The 24,561-nt window shown below is 37.8% G+C and overlaps 1 protein-coding gene across 1 annotated transcript in view; it reads left to right on the top strand.

Annotated features, from left to right (window-relative positions):
- Window positions 1-983: 983 nt before the first annotated feature.
- Window positions 984-24,561, top strand: part of RPGR (retinitis pigmentosa GTPase regulator) — a gene marked incomplete at its 5' end in the record, with an annotated part of 40,200 nt that continues 16,622 nt past the window's right edge. Inside the window, 6 exons of the mRNA XM_009872571.1 lie at window positions 984-1,109; window positions 7,423-7,515; window positions 10,006-10,068; window positions 11,655-11,813; window positions 13,271-13,420; window positions 23,273-23,431. Coding sequence (XP_009870873.1) covers window positions 984-1,109; window positions 7,423-7,515; window positions 10,006-10,068; window positions 11,655-11,813; window positions 13,271-13,420; window positions 23,273-23,431 — 750 coding nt within the window. The remainder of the gene's footprint in view (window positions 1,110-7,422; window positions 7,516-10,005; window positions 10,069-11,654; window positions 11,814-13,270; window positions 13,421-23,272; window positions 23,432-24,561) is intronic.

Genomic DNA, 24,561 nt, shown 5'->3' with positions numbered 1-24,561 from the left:
ATCATGGCTTAAATGTCAACAAAAAGCCTGCAAGGAAATGTTTGGGTTTTTTCTTCTCCAAAAAATGATTCTATGCTTAAAGAGCCAAGTATGGAATTTTAAAATAGAAGGTCTACTTGTGCTTTGCTGAATTCTTTAACTTGTAAGTTCATGTATTTTCTTGTAGAATTAATATTTTGTGTGTCAAGCCGTGTGCTTAACCAAAAGGCAAATGAGTAGTTGACATTTTTTGTTTTAAAACAACATTGCTGATGCTTTTGGAAGTGGGAAGAATGGAGAAAACTAGGCAGATTACAAGGGCAAGAGAGCTGACTGAGCTTTATTTCTGGGTGATTTTGATTGAGATTTTTAGATCATGGTTTTATGATCAGAGACAGTTGTGCCAACTCATGTTTTGAAGGCTGAGAGCTTTGATTTTAGGGGACTATTTTTAGAGCACGTGTATCTTTTCAGATGGGTGAGGAAGAGTGGTCAGTTTGGAGCCTGTCACCTCTTTACAGTGTGTATCTCTCTCTAATCCAATTTGGAAAACCTGTTTGCATTCAAGTATAAACGTAAGTGAGAACTCTTTGTCTCGAGCTGCTTTCAGGGTGAACTTTTTATTTTACTTTCCGAGGACATTTATTCAGAGCTCTTTATTCTTTGTTTTACACACCTAGTAGTTTTTCTTAGAAGAAAGAGTATTGCTAAAGTGCATTAGTGTGCTTTAAGTTATTGTATCCTCAGAACACAGTACACCAGCAACAATATCTATTTAATCTGGTTATTCGTGGAGTTTAAGAAGAATCAGAAGGACTGAAATGTGAGCCTGAAAATGAAGTAGTCTTGCTGAAACAGGATAGTAGAAAGTGCTTCAGCCTTTTTTTTAAAAAAAGAAGACAAGAAACTAAATGTGCAATTGAATGAATAAGAAATGACTGTTTAAAAATGTGTGAGGCAAAATTTGTTTTCACTGAAATTGATGTTATCATTTTGTGTTTTAGAATCAGGTGCTGTTTTCACATTTGGCAAAACCAGATTTGCAGAAGATATTCCTAGCAAGTTCTGGTTCAAAAATGACAAGCCTGTACTTATATCATGTGGAGATGAACATACTGCTATTGTTACAGGTCAGTATTGGAAACTGAATGTATGATAAAATATTATATATACGGTCAGCCTGGGAAGTTATGAGTCTTATTTGAATCCTCAGGTAAAATATCAAATGAGGTTGTGGAAGGGAGAGAGGACTGTTCTGTCAGAATTATTGGGTGCCTTTGAAGTTAGTGTAAGGTCACTGGAGGTTTTAACAAGACGTGCCTAAGAGCTGACATGAAGGAATCTGTAATAATGTTTATATCACACAGGCTTTAAATTAAGCGTGACTTGCTTCAACTTGAATGTTCCTTGTGAATCTGACAGTATTTAGCAGGCAATCTTAAAGGTAGAGGTCTGTATCTTGGAAGTAAACAGTATCTGTTGAACGCAGTCAAAAAGTTCACTAAGCATCTGCCTGAAACAGTTGAAATGAAGATGTGAATTATTGTTGTCAGCTGAAAATAACCCCTTAAATAACTCCTTAAAGAGCAATTAAAAAAACTTCAGAAAATCCTACTTTCCTAAAATCAGAAATAAATTGCAAAAGTATTCAAGGAAGCTCAGATGCTGTTAATGTTTATTTTCATTTATTTGAAATGATGGAAACAATATTCATTGAAAAATTTGTTCAGTGTTATTTCACGTGGAAGGGACTGCGCTTGTTGATGAGCAGGCATCAATTGTATTGACAATCAACTGCTGATAGATAAGAAGACTTTGTTGTTATGAAATTTATATGAATATTTTCAGGACTTTTTTATTGCAATGTATTTGTTCCACGTCAATGCCCAATTGGTCATTGCTCATTAAATAATTTCTTGAGGGTTTCTTGCTGTGTCCTCAAGCAAAATTGAAGATGCTGGATTTTTAGAATGAACTATTCCAAGCATGATTAAAAGAAGAGTATAGATTTCATGGACTGTAGAACAACTTGAGGTGAAATTATACAATTATTTTTTCAAACCTAAGTTCTTAGAAGATGAATTATCCATGAATAGTTTGTTTTGCACAAAACTTGTCACTTCTTGGATTGAACCAGTTCTCTTAAATTGCTTCTTGCCTAACATTAATCAGAATGTAACCTGGGGCACTGTGTAATCTTCCTTTGGATTTTTACTTATATATTTATTTATCCTTTTGTATGCCCATAGCCAGATTGAAATAACACTAGTGTAATTCTCAGTTTAGACTAGAAATTTAAGTTACCTCCTTGCGTTGCCCCAGCACGTGCCAGTGCCAGCACTGTTACCCTAATCAGCAGTAATACCCGAACTCCCATGTCACTGTAACAGTGGCCACTTTTGAAGGTCAGCTCGCACAGCTTTGCATGCAGCACTGTTTCTCTACTATCCCCTTCTCCCTGTTATTTTGATATATGCAGCATATTTCAAAATTGTCTCCATAGCTGGCCTTTGCTGTTGTAGTGTGCAGACACATCACCAGGGAAACTCCTAGATCATCAGATCTTTATTTTCTCAAAGCTCTTGAGGAGAAGGAACTGTAGAAGCATGCGTACATGGGACGTTGCAAAGTAGAGGCAAAAGTGAAGGTAAAATACTGATGAACGGTGAGCAGAGGTAGAAAAACTGCAAGAGTCATACAAAACAAGAGAAGAAGGGAAACAGAAAACCTTTGTCCATCATTTGCTCTTCACACTTGTGCGTGCCCATGTGCACCTCGCATTTCTGCTGTTAGATGGAGTTGGAATTACAGCCCTTGGTGAATGGCATTGAACAGCGGTAACACCTGGAATAAAAGCTCCAGAAGTGCATGCCAGTAATGAGCTTACTGAGAAGGGTACAGACCTTGTGAGAAACCAGGAGCTTCTTGAAATCCAGCTGGGTTGAGACCTGGAAGAGATAAAAGACAAACATCACTGAGGAAGGATCTCAGTCAGGTGTGTGTTAATGCATGCTTTGTTTTATTTTCAGTCGTTATTTACAGGTCACAAATTAGATTCAAATCTAACTGAAAATATGAAAGTTGAAATATGTCAATTTTACACTAACATGTCTCAACAATCATAAGTAAAAGAATCACCCAAACAGATTCAGAACGTTCCTTAGAACTGGTTTTGCGCAGGAGAGACAGCTACATTAGCACAGAATCTTGACTGAATGCAAGTGAAGAAAATGTACAGGAGCTAATACTTAGCACTCAAACAAAATATTCAGAAATTTTCAAATACTTCTTTCATCTAATCCAGCATCAATATTCCCATGTGACTTCTGTGAAGAAAAGTTTAAAGTAAATTGTTCTTTGACTTTATAGGTTAGGAGTTAGGGTCCAAAATTTTATTTACATATGTGTTGAAGTAGAAAGGACAACTTAAAGTTGCTTGCTGAGCTAGTCGAAGAAACATTTCCTTCTCCAGTTTTCGAGTTTGGGATTTAAATTTGTGTTTCTTTATTCGTTGCTCTCTACCTTTAGCACAACCTTTGTTAAAATGTTCAAGCAGGACTTTTTTTAAACAGTTGTCTTCTTTAGTTCTTTAATGCGTGCATGAGCAGTATATCTTCCAGCATCACTTGTAATACTTTAGTAGTGTTTCTTGCCCAATCTCTGTATCTTTTGGCCCAAGAATACTGATGGTTCACTCCCTGAGCCTTCTGTAACTGCAGACTTTGGAAAGCAATTTTATCAGCCTGTTGGAAGCCATTGTGAAGTGATGTTACACATATTTTTAACTTTCTATTCATTTTCTTTTCTACAAAACTCTTAAAGTTAACAGCTGTCTTATTGTTTATTTGCCTTGATTAGAATATCCTAGGCAGTTTGCCTACATTTGATCAAAGAGACTGATCCTGTTCACAAGGGGGAAAAAGGTGATGATGGAAGACGCACTTTCTGAACAGAGCTCTGGAGACAACTGCATCCCCCAGTGCAAGAAGGTAGCAGGAAAGAAAGAAGTATCAGGTGTAAAAGTAGGAGTAAAAAGAGATACATATGGAATGACAGCAAGTTGCTGCGCTCATAATTTCCAGTTTCGTAAGGTGTTAAATTTTCAGCAATTTACACCAAGGAGACCTTGGAATCCCTCCAGGTCTTTGAACCCCAGATTGCTTCTGTTCATTCTGCCTACCAGCAGGCCATCAGAACGTGGCATGATATCTTTTGCATAAAGTGCAAAGGGAGAGTGAGAAAGATTAGTATGTGTTTGCATTGATCTTTGATATGTGCAGCAGCAAGCGGCACTGTGCTGGTTTTGTTTGTGTGATGCTAAATGTCCTAAGTGTGGCTGTTCTTGTTGCTCAATAAAGCTTTTATACTGAGCATATTGTGACATGCCTAACAAAACTGAGGTCGTTCCCATTTCTGTGAAGTGTATTTGAATTGTATGTGGATTTTAAATGAACTGTTAACATAGTTTATTCACAAAATAGCACAAATAAAAAAATCATGGTGCATGACATATAATACTCTGTCCAAATCTGTTACATTTTCTTCAGATATAGCTTCTCAATAGAATCTTTTAATAAATGCTCAAAGTCTGTACGTTGTCTCTCAATTTTATTTCTTGCCTGTGCTAATAGAATTTAGAAGGCAAGGGAGAGAATATGTAAAACACGCCTTTAAACTTAGGTGATAGGAATACTTGGCTGCCTGCTGTTATCATGGAGCATGTTGAGGATTTCGACTGGTATTTCACAGCTGCTGAATGAATGCCTGGTGTGCTTCACAAACTGAGGGGAAAAAGTGACCGATGGAGATCCCAGGAATCACCGTGGTTGTGGTAGCAGCTACTCTTAGGAGAAGCATACTGGTTAGGAGACTCTCTCTTCCTGAAGTCTCTCACTGAACCACTGTTCCTCAAGATGTAAGCATCTTGTCGCTTCCCTAATAGCCCCGAATTAATGTTGGTGAAACATCTGCTGGTGGTAAGCCAATGCACGCGTACTTTGGAGAAATACTCCAGCCTTGCATCAGGATGAAGGCAGAGGCTGGTGTTGGAAGTATGTTTGCATCATCAGAACAATCTGAGTAGCCCTTTTTCTATGCTGTTGTTTCCCTGTTCCTACCCAGAGTCATAATCTTGCTCTGCTGGACCTGTGTTCTGCGAGCCATTCCAGGTGATCACAATCTCCGTATGTCAGGACCAGCATGGAAGCAAAAAGCAAAAGCAATCTGAGTTTGCAGAGTTCTGAAATACGATCCTTGCCTATTTGTCTGCTGTTCTCCCTTCAGTGCATCTATGGTGATGACTGAAGGTACCAATATGCAATTATGAAAATAGGACCTTTTGCATACAAAATTATGTTGTGTTTCCTCACCAGCTTATACTTTGTTGTGTCTGTTCCAAACCCTGATTTGCTGTACAGACCCTGAAATGTTACTTCGTTACAGGTGTTTGTTCAGGTTACTCCACAGTGCCTATTAATTTTCATTCACTCTCTATACTGCTTCCCAGTTGTCTTCTTTTCTGTTACACTGCAAGTGGTGGAAGTCTGAAATCATAAAAGGCTGTCACCCAATTGTAAAAAATGGTAAAAAAAAAATTCCTCTTATCTGTTCAGCTCCTTGACTTACAAAGTAGTGCCTGAGAATTTGAAGACTGTTATAAGAAACAGTGATTATAAGATGAAAAGCGTGACCTGTTAGAATTTTGAACGGATGAGAGAGAATGTGCTTAAATTGAGTTATGGCAGTGTGGTATCATATTCCCACAGGACTACTACCGTCTTATAGAGGCAGTTAAAAAGTATAAACTAAGGATGTAAGGAAGCATATACTGATATAGGATGCCATTTGGTAATGAAAACTCTTTCTGTTAAGGAATGTTTTCCTCTCAGTGAGAGTCAACTCTGCATGTGTGTTAATGTGATTGCATTATCAAAATAGAGATGATGATATAAATGCTATTAGTCAAACACCATGAGCATAGGCTTGACCTCAGACTTTGTTCCCTTCTAAATTTCTTGGAAAGACCTCATATCAACATATAGCCCCATGTTTCAAAAATACTCAAGTCTAACAATTTAATTTGGGCTTTAGATACTAGTTATTGTTAGGGGTTTTTTTTTGTTTTTTTTTTTTAAACTGTGGTTATATTTAAGATTTTTTAACAGAGCATTTTAAACATTTCGATACCGTATTTCAAAGTCTCTGTAAATCACATTTCGAACCCTTCACTGTGAACCTACACTACTGAAGTACAAACAGCCATAGTATTTTGGCATTAGGATGTGGAATTGCTGTTATGCCTTGCGATCATGTGATAATTGTTGATGACCAGGGTGACAAAGTTTATTTATGTGACAGCTTTATGGTGGAGTCTAACTCACAGAGCTCTGCAGATCTTCATCAAATGTAAACAAACTCCTTTTAACAGTTGCAAAATTGTTTTTTGTTTTACAAATACAAATCAATTTCTATTATTTTGCAAAGATTTCTGTCAGGACAGATCCTGGGCGTGAACTTCACAGCTTGACAAAAGTTAATACTTTAAAGAATGCAATTAAGTGAGATTGTTTTGTTTTAAGATATTGTCAGTAGCCAGTTTTGGCTGTCTAACTTGCATGCCTGATGACAAAAGTTCCATCTGTTCATATACCATCCTCTTAAAAAACCACTGGTTATTTGGAATTACAACATTTCATTAACAGTCATGGCCAAACCTGCCGAGTTCAATGACACATTATTTCACTTTCTGAAATACGATTCTAGCATTGCCTCTGTTGAAGACTTGTAATCTAATGTTTGCATTTACGTTTACAAAACTCCGTGTCTGCATAGTGGTTTTATGCATTCCTTGTTTATATGCAAATTAATACAATTTGTGAATACATTTAAAAATTCATCAGAAACCACGTTCTGCAGAAGTTCAAATTTGTAAATCATTTTAAGAGAAGACATTGAGCAGTAAAAGAAATAGCCCCCCCAAACAGTAAAATAAGATGAATACTATAAATTTGTGTTTGTATTAATTATATGACTGCATTATTCATTCATGTCTTTGGGGTAGCAGATTGGGTGCTTAGTTAAATGTGCTGTTATTTTATAAGCAGGCCTACAGATACTGTGGTTTCTGAACTGCAGGGTCTGTCCAAGAGTACATTTTATTTTCTGAAGAGCACTTTATCTGTGGTGTAATTAAAGGAGAGGATGTTCATTCTGCTTTTTGTCCCTTCTGTCTGTGAATTTCTCACTTAAACAATGCAGTTACTAGGTTTGTACTGAAAAATCACAAGGACATTAATTATTGTTTACACTTAAATATTGAATTGCCTAATCTTAAACCTTGCGTTAAAAAGGAAGCAATAAATAGCATAGTGTGTGAATGACAATCTTGTCTTGAATGAGGTATTCAGACACTTGTATGGATTCTGACTGTGCGTTCTTTTCCAGGGAATGGTAAGCTGTACATGTTTGGCAGTAACAACTGGGGCCAGTTAGGATTAGGATCAAAGAACACTGTGACCAAACCAACATGTGTTAAAGGTTTGTTTATTTTTTCTTTTATTTTTTGTCTTCTTTTTGAAAATGTACTTTATAAGATGGAGTTCCAAAATAACTGATTCTGCCTTCTTTATTCATCTGTAGCATGCTACTACAGAAACTCATAAAGGTAGCTTAAAAGGATCCCCGACTGATTTTCCATCAGTTCCAGGTTGTGGGGCATTAAGTCTGAAAATTAGCTAAGATACATGGAATCCTGTCTTTTTTGAGGGCTCCCATTTTATGTAATATTTGCCTTTTCTGACAAATCACATTTTCATTGTGAGTGCAAAGACATTAATCAGATGCTTGGTTTCTGCAGTGGTGTCTGTGCATTAGAAATCAGGAGTTCCAACGGCAGTGTATCTGTGTATCACTTTTGCCTTAGCACCCTTACAAATGAAAAAAAATCTATCAGAAAGTTTTTACAAGTAATTCTACAATTTTAGCAATTATAAGAAGTGTCTGAGGAGGCATAAATATTAATATATTTGTATGAAGCAGTAAAATAAATTCCCATATTCTTTCATGTGTTGTAAAATATGTTTTCATCGCACTGTTATCTTGATCTTTCCTAGCCAGTTTTATCTTGTCAAACAAAACTAGGTCAATACTTTTTCCCTATGCCCTCTACTTATGTCATATCTATCCCATTAACACATTTCTTTTCACAATTAAATGTTTATCCTCATCCTTTCTGCCAGCAGATCGATCTGTTAACTTACTGTTAAATTATCTTGCTTGTTCAAACTCTTTTTCTTCCTGATTTCGTTTAGTCTACTGTCCTTTATCTGCTCCCCTCTCCAAATGCAGAGGGAGAATGCAGCAACTCTCAGGTTCACACCTTCTCTCAGCCATGTGCGAGATTGATTTTTACCTTGGCTTAAATAGATTGGCTGTCAACTTTTGTTTTTACTGTCAAATTGCTACGGAGAATAAAAGATTATGAGAGGGTGACAGCAATTCAAACTAGACCTGATATCCACTGAAAAAAGTCACAAGGAGACTGTCTTTCTTCTCTTAGTAGTAGATAGCAGGAGCAAATCCTGGAGCTTTTCTCACTACCTTTCAGTCACCAGTTGGCTTCAGGAATGGGTTTGCAAGGACACGTTTCAGTTTCTCCTTGGGGCCACGTAGTTGTGGCTGCATGCTTTCTGAGAAAATATCTTCTGGGCCTTGACTAGACACTAATGAAATTGGTTATGAAAAATTGCCAGCAATGTTGTAAATATGGCATCGCTCATCAAATACAATTGATTAGCCTAAGTGGAAGGGAGGTTAGGGAGCACATGCTTCTGAAGAGCTGATTAAGCTCATCTTCAAAGTTGGAGGTATAAAGCAGCAAAGTAAGATTGTAGCAAGAAGCCAACATTGTAAGTGTTATGGTTCCAGCCTGGTGGTAGCGATAGGTACCTGAATTTGGGCAATTTGTGTTTGTGTTTACGTGATAGACCAGAGACAGTTGATGCTTAAGTTGATAGAATTGTTTGGTGACTTGGTAGAATTTAGAAGGGACTTTAATCTGAATATTATGGAGCTGATGAAGGTTGATTTGGAAGGACTGAAAAATGATTTGTGAAGGGGATTATGGTTGTTGGCTTTGTCATGGGCAGTGGAAAAGCAATTAAGATATGTAAAAATCATACTGTTTTAAGAGCATTGTATAGGGCACATGGACATGGCTGAGAGGAGATAAACTGTTGGCTGTGATCAATAATTGGAGAGAGGATGGAAAAGTCGGTGAGATTTTTTTCCTCTTTTTATGAAATGGATTGCCCTTGCCATGGCAGAAAAGGCACTTCTGTATTCTCTCTTTCCAGCAGAATAACTCTTGACTCCTCTTGCATACATTCCCCGTCTTTTGCAGTGACCAGACTGCAGAGAAGTACAAATAGTGGTTGGGTGATAATTGAGCTGAAACTGAGACAGGATGGTATATGCAAAAATTTCAAGCGTCAGTCCAGATAGGACTGTCTTTAGCAACTGAGTTTGGTGATCAAGATGAGGGCAGTGCAGAGCGAAAGTCTAGCAAAAAAAGTAACTGTGCATAATGAAGGAAGATAGGGATGATAAGGAAAAAGAACGGTAGAATTTTAAAGATTTAAAGTAGTGAGAAAATCAGAAGAGGGAGTTAAGAGTAGTACTGTTAATGAAAACTGAAGATGACTTTAAGCATACATTATGTCCTGCAACTTCGCGTGTTCTTGGAGGTGTATCCCATAAATGTTAATTCTGAGGAATGTGGGACTGGGATGAAGTAGCCATCATCAAGTTAACCTGAGTGTCAGTAGAAGTTTTTAAGGTCTATGTCTACATTCTTGTCTTGGGTGAATCCTGGTTTAATAAGTCATATGCTAGGTTCAAATGGGCAATGAATCTTGTAATCATTCTGTTGGGAAAATCAGAGCTCCCTCTAGAGCACAGAACAGTTTGTTGTTGAACTGACTATCAGCTTTTTTATAACTTTTCCCCACCTTTGGCTTTAATTCATAGCTTTAAAACCAGAAAAAACAAAACTTGCTGTTTGTGGAAGAAACCACACCTTAGTTTACACAGGTATGTAACCTATATTATATACATATTAAAGATAGATTTCTTCCTTTGCTTTCATGCAAAATTATATAACGAACCCCATGAGTGTTGAGGAAGGAAAAATAAACAAAAATGGGACTGTTAAAAATTGTGGTTTTGATATCCAGTTCTTTGAATTCTTGATTTATTCTAAGCCAATGCGTTTATAAAATAATGTTATATGGGAGTTTGCTAGCAATAGACAAGTGAAAAAAAATTTGCTTTCATTTGAGGTGTAGTTAACAAATATCAATATTTAATTTAAGCCCTGTAAAGCTATGTTAGTATTCTTTATATATCTGTACTCAAACTTACTTTTCACAAATAATTAATTAGTGTGAAGTTATGTATTTGAGTGAATGTAGTAGACCTGAATTTTTTCCAGTCTTCAAATTTTGTTGCGTTTTGGCTAGACAAGGTAGTCTGCTACTTCAATGACAAGTTGCTATATTAAGCTATAAATAAATAAACTGTAAATTTAAACTAAAAAATAAATTTTTAGAGAGACAGCATACAGAGAAGAGAATTGCTGCAAATTCTTGCCATGCTTCTAGAATTTATGTGATAGAATAGCCGTCTTTGTGATTACAATCCTTCAGCTTGCAGTAATGTTATAAAGAAGTTTGTCTGATTGTTAAGAGGTTTGTATATGCGAAGACCCTGAGCACTGTAAATAAGACTATTAGAATAAACCAGAACAATTTTAATAACAGCTGAGTATGCAAGACTTGCACAGGGTAAATATTAGTTATTTTTAGTGTACACACTAGCCAGCTAATTTGTGGCCATTTATATAGCAAGGATCATTCATAAAACGTATGTCAGTTGCTTATCACATTTGTGCCTGGATTTGTGTTATTAATGGCCCTTATCTTTTTCATCACAGATGAGCACTTTAGATGTGAAACATATTAAAATTAAAAATAATAAACCTTAAAGTTCTTTAAGTTGAAGATATCAATCATCAACTTTAATTTTAGAGATTCTAAAACAAAGTAAAGATGGAGTTAACTAAATTGTAAGTGATTTAAATATTAAAATGAGTAAAATATTTCTAATAAAAACCGAAGGAAAAATATATTTCATTCACAGTACTCAAAACTAATAAGCGATTTGTCTCTGTAATTTGTGCACTAATATGACTTTGCTTTTCTTGCCTGTGACATCATTCACCATTTTCTTTGTGTTTTATCTTAAAATACACATTATTTGGGGAAGGAACTTAATTCTGACCACCAAGGCTCCTAATAAGTCATTTTCTCAGAACTCTTACGCAACTTCAAATTGTATTTACTTTTAGATTGGTGTCTAGAATGCAGGGAAATGCAGCCAGTCTCAGTACATGCAAAGCCTTTAGAAAGTTCTGATCCGAGTGTGCGTGGGAAAGCCTCCCTGCTAGCTACAACGGAAACTGCTGATGTCACTTTGAGGATATTTCGTGGTGGTAGACCCCAACTTTTCTGCAGTGTTTTTCCATGAAAAAATAAACGACTTGCTTCAGTTCCTCTGACTTTTTACCACTGATGCGAATGTCTTCATTCTGAGTATGACATGTGCTTTTTTGTGTGCAGAAAAAGGAAATGTGTATGCTGCTGGAGGTAACAGTGAAGGTCAGTTGGGATTAGGTGACACAGAAGAAAGGACCACATTTCATGTGATCAGTTTTTTTACCAACCAGCACAAGATCAAACAGCTAGCAGCTGGATCATACACCTCAGCAGCAGTAACTGGTAAGAGCCACCACTAATAAAATCTATTTATTTGTGTCCAGCCTTGTGTTCCCGGGAAACATTTATTCCAGCATTCTGTCTGTATATGTGGGTGTATCTTCTGTGCCTCCCTGTCTTCTTTCCCTTGTAACCATAGTGATTTTTTGATAGCCAATTGCCTATTTCAACACCACCTGGTAAGTCTCATTAACTTACTGCAATTTTTGTGAAAGTAGACCTTTTCCGTGAGCAACGGCCTACAATGGGAGCTCAGGCTGTCCTAGTTTAGCAGGAATCCTTACAAAGGAAAGACAGCATGAAAATGGGAAAAATCTTTAGGTTATTTCCAGGAAAGCCAGCAACAAAACATGGATCTTATAAAAATTAAGTTTCTCTAATTCTACTTCTTACTGCAACTATTTTGGTCTACTGGTACGGGCTACACAGCAGTGTCATTGCTAAAATTCTGGGAGAGGCCTAATCTATTACCTCTTTCTCTGGTGGCAAAATTACACAACTGTGACATGTTGAAGTCTGCACAGTTATAGTACTTCCAGATGTTGGATGGCTGGTCTTTATTACTCTATATGTAATTTCTCAAGTTTTTCTGTAGAATAGCTTTTTCTGTACTTGTTTAGGATAAGTTACTGAGACCATCATTTCAGAAAGTGACAGAAAGCGTGAACTTGTGTGAGAGAGATGCTAGCCTGCTAGTTTGGTTTGTATATTTTTGTGACAGCTGCTAACATTCTTCTGAGATTTGTAAGCCAACTTAGAATTATTTTAGTTCCCAACAGCATCTCAGTAGCACTGTGGATGGTATGTTTTTTTATTCACAACTTACTTCCCAGAAATAAGAGAGAAGACCTCATCTCTACTAGAAAAAACTCGAGAGATTTTTCATGTTGTTCACTACATTTTTTTTCTGGTTTTTGTTGCTGCCGTTGGTCTTTGTGTCAACAGAGGCTGCTCTTGGTAAACTTGGAACAGCTATTGTGATAGTTGAAGGAAATAAAAATGAAGCTGGGTAATACAATCACCTGTGAAGAGAACTGAAAGATAAGGCAATAGTCAGAACAGAGAATAAGTTTGGAAGAATGAGAAAGTGGTGACTCACTGCTAGAAATGAGAAAATGCCTTAAATTCATCGTAATATTTTCATACTCTGGCAACTGAATTCTCTTTCACACTCAATCTTCCTCTTTGTGAGGGAATATTTTTACGTGGTACTTTTTCTGTTGCTCTTTATGGTCTAACATCAGTTGATTAACTGTTCTGTCTTTTTTTTGAAATGCTTAAGAGATACCCTCTTACTTCAGACTGTTTTGTTTCATTGTGCTAAATACCATTTTATGTCCCTGAGATAATGACCCATAGTAGTATTAGGCACAGAGTTTATGAAGTGCTCTTAAATGAGTAGATCAAGTTTTTATTAGGTTTGGTTTTAAATCTGTTAACTGCCTGTGCCTTCATTTTAGAGGATGGGCAGCTTTTTGTGTGGGGTGACAATTCGGAAGGTCAGATTGGCTTGGCTGGTGAAGCCTGTGTCAATGTCCCTTGTCAAGTGGATATTGGAAAACCTGTTTCCTCTGTATCCTGTGGATATTATCACTCTGCCTTGATAACAGGTAAGAGAATGGGAATAGCGGTTACTGGAGACAAGTCAGTGGTTCTCAAATTGTCTTTGTAAAAGTAACTAGTGAGCCATTCACTACTTTTGAAATTAGATATGCCATAGTTGTTAAAAACTGCCACGTTACAGACAGTTGTCTATATAGTTTTGTACCACATCAGAAGATTTTACAAGAGACAGGTTCTCTAAAATGTGGCCCTACTTGATTTATGTGGGAAACTTCTATGTTATCTACTATATAATTGTTTATTATTGTCAAATTAACAACACTGTGAGAAAAAACAGCAGTTAATTTTTTACTTTTGCACATTACTGTGCAAAAGTATCTTAAAAAGAATGTCTTACCACGCTTTATTTTCATGAAGGTTATGGCATGTTATATATTAATACTATTGTTTACAAAAATTCAGCTTTTCTTGAGATTATTCTTTGTTTGTGATGAAGAAATAATCATCATCTCTAAAAATATAAATATTGAATAGACTTACTGTGTTTCGAGGAAAAATTAATCTCATTTTCTAGCAGGGCAAGAGTATTGTCAAAGTTTCATGTTATGTCTTAAATTTTAAGTTTTGAAGTCAGTTAAGCAGTATGCAGTATGAGGAGAAGCATATGCTACAGTGAGCTGGGTCTGATCTCCAAACCAACCCACTTCTCTCTCCCTGGCTCTCTATTGGTTTCCAAAGTGATGATGCCACTCATTATTAATAATTCTAGTATGGGTGAAATTATCAGTCAGAACTGATGGTATTATATATAAGCAGCCATGAATTCCTCTCAGCCATATAGATTTACATTATCAAGTTTTAGAGTTCGGTCCCCTCGAAGTGTTTAAAGATTCCAAAGGATCAATAGTTTTGATTGCAAAGCTTCTAATGGGTACTCAGGAACTATTCTATGAGATACTTTTCTCAGGTTACTTGATAAATGTTACTTTTCCACATATGATATCTATATAGCTCTGTGAGAACATGCTGTCAACAGGATGAGAGCTTTCTGTGGTGGACAGATATTAATTAGGTGGTTTGCTGGTAGCGTGAAACTTGTATTACAGATGCTTTATTACAGTAAATGAATGAAGTGCCTCTGACTGATGAGGAGCTCAGCACTTGCTAGGAAATCTATAGCTTCCCAAATTCAAAAGAAATGGAAAAAAAAAGTAAAATTGTTACCTCAAAGACGTTATAAGAAGGTGTACATTTCTGCCTTGGACCCCAGAGCTGAAGCTCTGACAAGACTGCAGTGGGATGTAACAAAAGCTCTCAATGGAAGAAGGGTTGAGGACAAGCATCTTAAGAGCAAAGAGAGAACTGTGTGTGCCAAGTGCCTGAAGGAAGTGGAAGCTTTTAATGAAGGAGGATGAGAAAAAAGGACTAGGGTTGCTGGGTAAGAGAAACTGAGGCTCTTAAAATATAAATAGGAGGATGAACTAGTTATAATGTCTGGAAATGGGGAGTTGTTGAACCTGTTACTGTTTAAACAAGCCTGACTGTGAGAAGGTAAATCTTAGTTTTCAGCCTTTGTATCTGCAAATCCTGCACTAATGGGGCTTCAATCTGTCTAACTGAAACTACTGACATGCATATGTTCTCTGGTCCTGATTTGAGCCCGCGCAGCCAGCAACAAAGAATCGTGCAGCTGCTCGCTCACTCCTACCCGCCTTGTTTTCAGGATGGAGAATAGAAGGCTCAACACAGGGCTTGAGGTTCAAGGTTAAGGACAGGGAGGGTTCACTCACCGCTTATGGCCACAGGCAAAAACCAGAGTAGATTTGGGGAGAAAACATCCATTTAATTGAGAAACACAAGCAGCACCAGTTTCCCAGTCAATTAGATCAGAGTAGGATAGTGAGAGAATAAATACAACCAGATCTTAAAAACTCCTTCCCCCATCCCTCCTTTCTTCCCAGCTACCTCCTCCTCCTCACTGATGACACAGGGGGGAGGACTTCTCACCATCTTCCCCTGCTGCAATGTGGTCCTTCTCAGGGGAGAACATCCTCCTCAAACTTCTCCAACAGGAGTCCGTCCCACGTGGTCACAGATCTTGCCAAACTGTGCCACTGTGTGCCCCTCCCATGGGCTGCAGTCCTCCCAGTGACAAACTGCTCCAGTGTGAGCTTCCCTGGGAGTCACAGCGTGCTTCAGGAGTGATCCTCTGCTCCGGTATGGGGTCCTCCTCGGGCTGCTGCATCCTGGACTTTCTACCACCATGAATCTCCTTGGTCCTCAGGGCCTCAGCCTTCCATCTCACCACAGGCCTCAGGGAAATCTCTGCTCCAGTGCCCTTCTTCCCCTCCGTACTCCTCATGGATCTTGGTGACCGCGTGATTGCTCCTCTCATCTCTCCCTCCTTTCCAAAACACAGCACTCCATAACACAAAGGAACAGTTGTCCAACAGGTTTCCCCTCTTAAATACACTGGTGGCAGAGGTGCTGCTTGGCCTGGCCTTGACTGGGGTCTGGCTTTTACCTGGGGCTGGAGGAGGCTCTGGGAACTTTGCACAGGGGCACCCCCATAGTCCCCCCAATATTAAAAAAATCCCAACAGACACAAACCCATCACGCCTCATTTGTGGTCAAAGGATGAGTTGGTTTTTATTATTTTCCTTGTGGCCCTTGCTGACATTTTTGACTAATACTTCAACTATCATAGACATTTAGAGTTAGGCATCCAGCTACTTTTACTGAATTGACGTTCTTTTGCGCTACTGTAAGTATATATCCAGACAGTGTTTAAAAACAAAGCTTATGCATTTAATCTCAGTGTACCATAGTCACACATTATTTTAGCTGTGAGGTTAGCCATTAAATTATGAATTTGAAAGTTCTGCAAGCAGAGTCTCTTAAAATACAAATGTAGTTACTTTGTTTTCCTTACAATCTGTTGAGGAAGGAAGTCAAGGCTTTATGCTGTTAAAGGATTTTTCCTTAAGAAGGCGATTCTCTTAGTGTTACTAGGTTTTTTCTTTCACTTATGAAGGACCCTTGCCTGTAGGACTTGCTGGACTGGCTCAGAACAGTGGTTCACATCCTCAATATTCTGCATCTGAGGAGTGGTAGAATGTAGCAAACTAGATAATTATGTAGCATTTGGAATGTTCGTATTACAGGAACACGGTTTCTTTCCCCCAGATTGCCAGTTAGTCATTGAATTATGCCTTGAAGTATCTTTAAAAGTTTGCCTGGTACAGGGAGGTTTCCATGTAATTTTATTGTTTGGTTCTATCTTGTATACTAGAATTTAGAATGATTAGTATTATTTTAAATGTATACTATTGGAGGAAATATCTGGGAAAGAAAGTGGTTCTGTATTTCTGGAAATGAAATCTAAACTGTTCAGGTGACTGTATAATCTATATTAATTCACTCAGTATCAATGAAGTGTACCAGAGGAACAGTTTTAGATTGTTAACAGAAAGCTTTCAACACTTAAACATTATCAATTATTAAAATACTATAGAATTACTACATTTTGATTTTTTAAATATGGCTTGTGCATAAAAAAAAGCATCAAATAATATAGTATCTTGAATAATAACACTGAGTTGCAGAATGTGGGACTTGATACACGTTGTCAGGCTGAACTGCTGAGCATGGCACCATATGCTTCCTTCTTAACTTATTTACATTTGACATAGACTGTATACTGGCTAAGCAAACTGTTAGGATCTCAGGCATATCTTGGGTAAAACTAAAAGGTAGTTAATGAGGATACTAGAGTACAGAGTGTGGTCACAGACTGCCCTCTCCAGGGCAGGATATTCATTAATAAGAGACTGTTGAGGAAAAAAGTGGTGAAGTATGGGATCCAGCTTTTATTTTTAAACTAAAGTTATTTCTTGGAAACAACTGTTTTTTAAAAGATTTTTTTAGGCATTTATCTTTAAGGTGTTTAACTACAATAAAGCCAAGTGGAATGTCAATGAAAACTTGAGCAGAATCCTAACACAATCTTTAGTAGATAAATGCATGTTTATGGAAATTGTATGGTGTTCAGTCACCTGAATTCATGCTTCAGTTCTACAGCTTAACCCCCAGCCCTGAAGTTTCTCCTATCTAGTAGTTTCAAAGGATAATTTGTCACCTTTCTGACTTAGGATTTTTAGAATGCCTTCTTTGCAGACTAGGCAAAAGCACAGGCAATGGCTAGCTCATTTCCATATGCAAATTAGGAAGCTGGTCTGGCTACTCACATCAAGTTTGAAAGATGATTTCTTGTTCCCTTTTCCTCTCACTTCATGTTCTTCAGAGAGTTCCACTGAAAAGAAGGTTTTAGTTTTTTTTTTCATTTCCAGCCCTCTTGAGGACTTTTTCACCTTGTTTGTTTCATTTCCTTACTTTTTGCAGACATTAGAGTCCTATGTTAGAGGCATGGCTTAAACAAAGAAGGAAAAAGCTGAACGGCTGTAGCAGCAATTTTGTGTCCATATACAGATCTTTACTTGGCTAATCTTTGACCACATTCAGTGAAGAGGGGACAATTTTAAAGAAAGCATTAAGCTTGGCGAGCATATATATAGCTCATTTGACCACTGGAGGAGATCGAGAGTGGGAAAAGCCCGTGTATCTAACCACTACTGTGGTGTTTACTGCAACGTTAGATTCATGGAGCCAGAAAGGAACTGAATATATTAAAACCTCTTCTGGTCTGAGCTGTTCCTGTGAACACGTTCAAGATAGATTCACACTGAGATATCTTTTCATAGAGAGCTTTGCAGGCTCCTTGAATTCCTTTTCTAATACCCTTTCTAATTATTTTTAAGGACCGGTTTTAAAGATCATCCATTTCACAGCACTTCCATGCTCAGACTTCCAGCATTTGAGGAGGTTTCAACCAATGTGGTTTTGAATAAATACTTCTTCTTTTGTTTGTTTCCTTATTTATTCAAGGGATCAAAGAGTGATCTAATTCTTTTGTCTGCTGCCCTCATTGACCACCAGCTAAGTCTTGTATCTTATCTGCAGTATGTTCATTTCCTTTTGATTGACAAAGATAGGTTTCAGTTTTTTTGCCCCTTTCCTTGACATGCTTCTGTGATCTAAAGTTTAGTGATATAGAAAGTTTGCCACACTACAGAAAGTTCAACACATGAGAAGGTGACTTATATGAGAGGAAAAGATGAAATAACTGGTTCCGTTGCAAACAGAATGCCCTTAAAATGCTGATATACTGCACATGTACTCTAAGCTGGGTTTGACTGGATTTTTTTTTACTTGGTAGCTATTCTTCATAGTTTTTAGACTACTATTTTCCTTAGGGGATGTGTAATGTATTCAAAAATTGCTTTAATAAATGAGTTTATCTTTGTTAGCTGGATTATTATTGAAAAATTGTAATAAACTTGATTAGTTTGGGATGTCAGTAGAAGCTTGGCGATTTGAATCTCTAATCCTATTAATTAGATTGTGATTGGGTTGATATTTGTAGTGCAGTTTTGTTTAAAAAAGAAGTTAACTCCCAAGCGCTTTTGGGAGTTTGCTAGCTTGTTTCTAAAAATACCTGGCAGTTCCAAGAGTATTAAAGCGATACTTGTCTTCCAAAAAAATACAGGATTCTTTATGTGGTTGAGGTTTTTTTCTTTCTTTTCAGTTAAATCCCTAATAAAACCTTTTGTTAATGGAATGTTTTGATTGGAGAAAACCTCTCATTGCAGTTGATTTTTTTTGTTTTTATTTGGGATATTGTTTTAGAATAGTAAACGCGTGCTGCTGCAAAAACAGCCTGTTCAGAGTATTTCTGCATGTAGGTATAAGAATAAAGATCAGAATAAAAACAGAAAATCAAACTGAACAGAGAAGCGTAAGCAGATTGAAATGACTGCAAAACACCTGCTGAAAAAGAAGCGTAGGAGAATACAACAAAGGTATTTCTGCACAGAAACATGCATGTAAATGAAGTGTTGTAATATTATTGGGGAGTTTGTGTGTGCAGGGAAGAAAATGTTGGAATGATAGAAAAATAAGGACAGCTGAGAGGATATGGTTATACCTCTGCTGATGATAGCTGGGGAATACAGCTTCTGTCCTGTTCCACTGTCTTGCTGAAGAGAATGTAGCTCTGTGAGTAGATTGTGGGTGGCTATTCTTAATGGCCTGAGCCCTGTGAAACCCTGCAGGAAGCTTGATATTGAGTAAGATCATATTATTGTCATTCCCCAATTGCCTCTCTGTACAGTTAGAGCATTCAGTAAAGATAGTAAGTCCAGTTGCCAGCCTTAGCGACCCAGGAGCGTTTTACTTGAAGAATCTGTGCGCTTGTGAGAGGCAGAAGTGGTCTTGGAAAGTAGAGAAACCATATAAAATAGTCTGGGGTTTCTTTGATGAAGGCAGAGGCTAAATTTTTTATGTCTTGTAAGCATTACAAATATATATTGCACCATCAAAGTTAGGTTCTAAATCTGCGGTGGAAGTGCTGGGTTGCAACCTTATGTTGCGTCTTTGGACTCATTTTCCATTTAAAACAGGAATTAATCGTTTTTGAAAAAGTCATTTTTACAGACTTTGCCATTTAGCTCAGTCAGTAGAGCGTGGCGCTAAGAATGCTAAGGTCGCGGGTTCGATTCCCGTTTGGTCCCCATGTGTTGCCTGATCTAGTCGAGAGGTGGCGACCCTAGCAGCAGGGAGGCTGGATTAAAATGGTCTCTAAGGTCCCTTCCAGTTTAGGCCATTCTATGATTTTTTTTTTCATAATTTTCAAGTTAATTGATAAATTTATGCATTTGAATTAGTTTGAAGCTAAGGTATCTTAAAAAATGTGTAACTTTTTTTTTCCTGAATGAATTTTACAATAAGAGACATACTTCAGATTGTCTCTGTAGTTAAAATGAATCGAAAACCTATCCTCAGGCTTCCATTGAAGAAAACAGATCATAACTGAGACCACTGTTTTTGCATATTGTGGAAAAACTATCCTGAGGCTTCCTTTGAAAAAAACAGATCTTAATTTAGACCGTTGTTTTCGCATATTGTGGACTGTTGTTACCGAAGGTAACATACCTCACAGATCGTCATGACTGCTCCAGAATTGCTTCCACTGAGAGGATGAGAGGGGAAGAACTGCTTCATTAAAAGACATATTAGTTTAAGGGTTTTCAGAATGAATCAAAGCCCTTCTGATGGAGGTTCCCAGCAAAAGCAGTCTGTGCTTCTCTGTTCTGTGCACCCTCTGCTGTAGCCACCCTCTAGCCCAAAGGAATCAAGAGCCAAGTGCCACAAAGGAAAAAAAAATATATTGCTGGCAAAAGAGTTCTCCAGGAAAAACGTTTATCTAGTATATCTATTAGATTTACTAGATGACTTGAATGAAAATGTATTACTAACTGGTTGTAATAGAATCATAGAATCATTTAGGTTGGAGAAGACCGTTATGATCATCGAGTCCAGCTAATTACCCAGCAATGCCAAGTCCACCACTAAACCAACATAATTGTCCAAAAAATTGTTCCATAGTTGCACAAAATGAGGATGTTTTGCAACCTGAGATTTTTGCTCAGTTTTTATTCCTGCAAAAGGAAATCTTAAATGAGTATGTTGCTGGAGTAAAGCTCAGGAAGATTCAATAAAAATGACATATTTCTTGCTGACACCAATTTTGACTTTCTCATCATCAGAATTAAAAATTGAAAAGAAAAAAATTCCTTTCCTGACTTGACTTGCTATGCCCAGGTTTTGATAAACTTCAATTTGAATCACATCCTTAAATTTTTATTAGTTTGGTTTTAATAATCTGACCGTTTTAATTTGCTTTTTAGAATGCCTATGTGACTCCATTTTTTCTACTTTACTTTTTTTTTTTCCCTAAGTTTACTTTTAGCTCTTCCATATTTCCTGTTTCTGTGTAGGCTTGCTTTTTTAGTCATTGCATTGTCCTTAAATTCCCAGTTTTTCCGTTGTGGTTGACAAAGTGCAAAGAAAAAGCAGCCATGCAAATGGGGTAATATTCACAAAGGCTAACAGAAAACTAGTAATAAACTTGTTTTCTTAAGCCTTGACAGTGAAGAAAGGGATGGACTTCTCTAATGGTCAGTTCTGAACACATAAATAAAGCTTCATCTTCGAAACTTTCTTTGAGCTCATCTGTATTCATTGTCTGTGGAGTAAGACCAGCATTTCTAAGGTCAACTCAGCTTTCATATTGGCAAGGAATTCATAGCTTTTCGTAGAATCATAGAATGGCCTAGGCTGGAAGGGACCTTAGAGATCATTTTAATCCACCCTCCCTGCCGCCAGGGACGCCACCTCTTGACTAGATCAGGCAACACATGGGGACCGAACGGGAATCGAGCCCACAAACCTTGGTGGTGTTAGCGCCACGCTCAACTGACTGAGCTAACCGGCCCCCTATTGAGCTAACTGGGCTTTTGAGTAAGAATATTTCAGATACTTGTACATCATGCAGTAGTAATGCCTCTAAATGGTGTAAAATTTGTGAACGCTAAGCATATCCTTCTGAAAACTCTCTGTAAGTAAAAGTAGATTTTGTAGTGAAGTATAAATCTGCATGTTTACAAAAATATTGTAGTTGGGTGCTTCTGGTGATGGAGCTTTAATAAAGGAGTATACATCTGGGGTTTGTCACTATATTGATTATGTAACTAGCTATCTCTTCAAATTTCCTTTAGCAGGCAGCTCCTACACTAAATATTTCTTTATCTTGGACTAGCTCTGTGTAAAAGTTTTGTTAATCCTTTTGCTTTGTTATATCTAACAGGGATTAAACCCCCAAATTTTTTATTATATAATAGTGTATCTTTTTTTGGTAAGTAATTTCAGACTCATGTGCCACAGTTTGCTGTGAGGACACTACTCCACAGATAATCTTTTTCAGGAGTAGAGAACATTCAGCTATTAACTTGAGGCTTTCTGGGCGGTAAGGGAACATTTTCTGCCCAAACCTCACTCAGACCTATTAGAATAGTTGGAGGCCTGGCACAGAAAATCAGAAATGTAGATAAATTGTAAGAAAAAAAAGTTGTCAATAAATGGAAAAGATGTAGATAAATTGTAAATATAGCAATGGAAAGTATATTTTACATGTTCTGTTTTTAACTATGGTGGAAGAATATATAGAATGCTGTCTTGAGTGCTAATCTGAATTTACATAGCAGTGAAAAAGCAAAGGGAGTGATTAGAAAAGATAAACCAAAGGAAAACTCAAAAAAGAAGAAAGAATTACCCACATTAGGGATTGAATGTTTTTGAACTGGATTCTTAAAATGCCTGGGTGAATGAGAAGAGTCTACTTGCATAATTATACAGCAGATCAGAAAGAAGTACAGGAAGAGATCTGTGAAGGCCTTTCAGTATTTTTTTGAACTTAGTTCTGGAGTTAGGGCTGTGGAACTACTGCTGTGTTCCTCTTGTTGAATATATAGCTTTTCAGTCAAACCACACAGTTTCATGTCATTTACTCTGCTTTTTTTTTTAAATCTTTTTTTTTTCCTCTATATCTTACAAAAAGAAAGTGTGGATTTTCCATCAGAATTCCATGAAAAATGGTTTTCTGTTTTAATTGAGAGTCTTACAAGCCACTTCGTTTGGCATAAATACTCATTGCAGAGGGAATTATAACCTCTCAGAAGCAGGTTGTATATGGTTTTGTTTTCTTCCATTGGCTAGATTCCTTGCAGGCTAAATATTGCTATTCTCATTTTGGAGGGGGCTAAAATTTAGGTTCTTCTTGTCCCATCAAGGCAGACTGTTAGACACTATAGAAGGGTGTTCAGCAATCCTGTAATGTTCATACACTTTTCTGCCTTACTGATTTGTCTGTGTAGCAGTCTTGACAACCCATCCTTGCTTCTGAGTGCGTGCTGGAAATCCTGCTCTGTTCTGTGTTTTCACAGGAGATGGTGAGCTCTATACTTTTGGAGAAGCTGAGAATGGGAAACTGGGATTATTGCCCGAACAGCTGAAGAACAATAGAGTCCCACAGCCTGTACGGGGAATTATGGAAAAGGTTAATAAAGTCGCCTGTGGTGGAGAACACACAGTGGTGCTGACAGGTATGTAGTTTAACTGCTGTTCCTTACAGCCCTGTAACTTAATCAGTAAACTCAATTTATGCCAAGGAATTTGCATCCCACTGCAAAGTAAGGTGCTGTAGGGATCCGAACTGGAAGACTATGGTACATTAAGGAGTTAGAAATCCACGTAGCTGTTGGCCAAAACGCAGGCCTGTGCTGTGCTGTGTGGATAGTTTAATGTTGAGTCCTGTGCTGTGCGTGTCCCTTGGCTATAGGATAAAGGCAGGCAGCTAACTGGGGCAGAGGAGCCTGCAGGCACTGTTTGGGTGTCCTTGCCTTCCTTTACTGAGCCAGCAGTGTACCCAGGTGGCCAAGAAGACCAGTGGCATCCTGGCTTGCATTAGAAATAGAGTAACCAGGAGGAGTAGGGAGGTGATTGCCCCTCTGTACTCGGCACTGGTCAGGCCACACCTTGAGTGTTGTGTCCGGTTTGGGGCACCTCAATACAAGAGAGATATTGAGGTGCTGGAGCGAGTGCAGAGAAGGGCAACAAAGCTGGGGAAGGGCCTGGAGAATAGATCTTACGAAGAACGACTGAAGGAGCTGGGGCTGTTTAGTTTGAAGAAGAGGAGGCTGAGGGGAGACCTCATCACTCTCTACAACTACCTGAAAGAACATTGTTGGTGCTGGTCTCTTCTCACAGGTAATTAGTGATAGAACAAGAGGGAATGGCTTCAGGTGGCAACAGGGTAGGTTTGCATTGGAGATTAGGGAAAAAAAATTTCACAGAAAGAGTAGTCAGCCATTGGCGTAGGCTGTCCAGGGAGTTGATTGAGTCCCCATCCCTGGAGGTGTTTAAAGGTCGTTTAGATGTGATGTTGGGGGATATGGTTTAGGGGTGAGCTTTGTAGCGTAGGGTTAATGGTTGGACTCTGTGATTCCGAGGGTCTTTTCCAACCTGAATGATTCTATGATTCCATGATTCTATGATCTAAAACTTCAGCAGCAAGTTCCTACGTGAATGTCCTTTTTATTTGACAATATAAATGAAGTGTAGAGTTGTTTTGCTTGTAGGAGTATCCTGTAAGAGCTCAAGTGCCTGAAATGGGGTAACCTTCCATGGATTCGATCTGTTTAGCCTCCTGTGCCTGGCTGGAGGCCTGTTCAGT

The sequence above is a fragment of the Apaloderma vittatum genome, unplaced genomic scaffold (genome assembly GCF_000703405.1).
Source record: "Apaloderma vittatum isolate BGI_N311 unplaced genomic scaffold, ASM70340v1 scaffold13307, whole genome shotgun sequence".
Classification (NCBI taxonomy): Eukaryota; Metazoa; Chordata; class Aves; order Trogoniformes; family Trogonidae; genus Apaloderma; species Apaloderma vittatum.
This window is presented reverse-complemented; position numbering and strand designations above follow the sequence as displayed.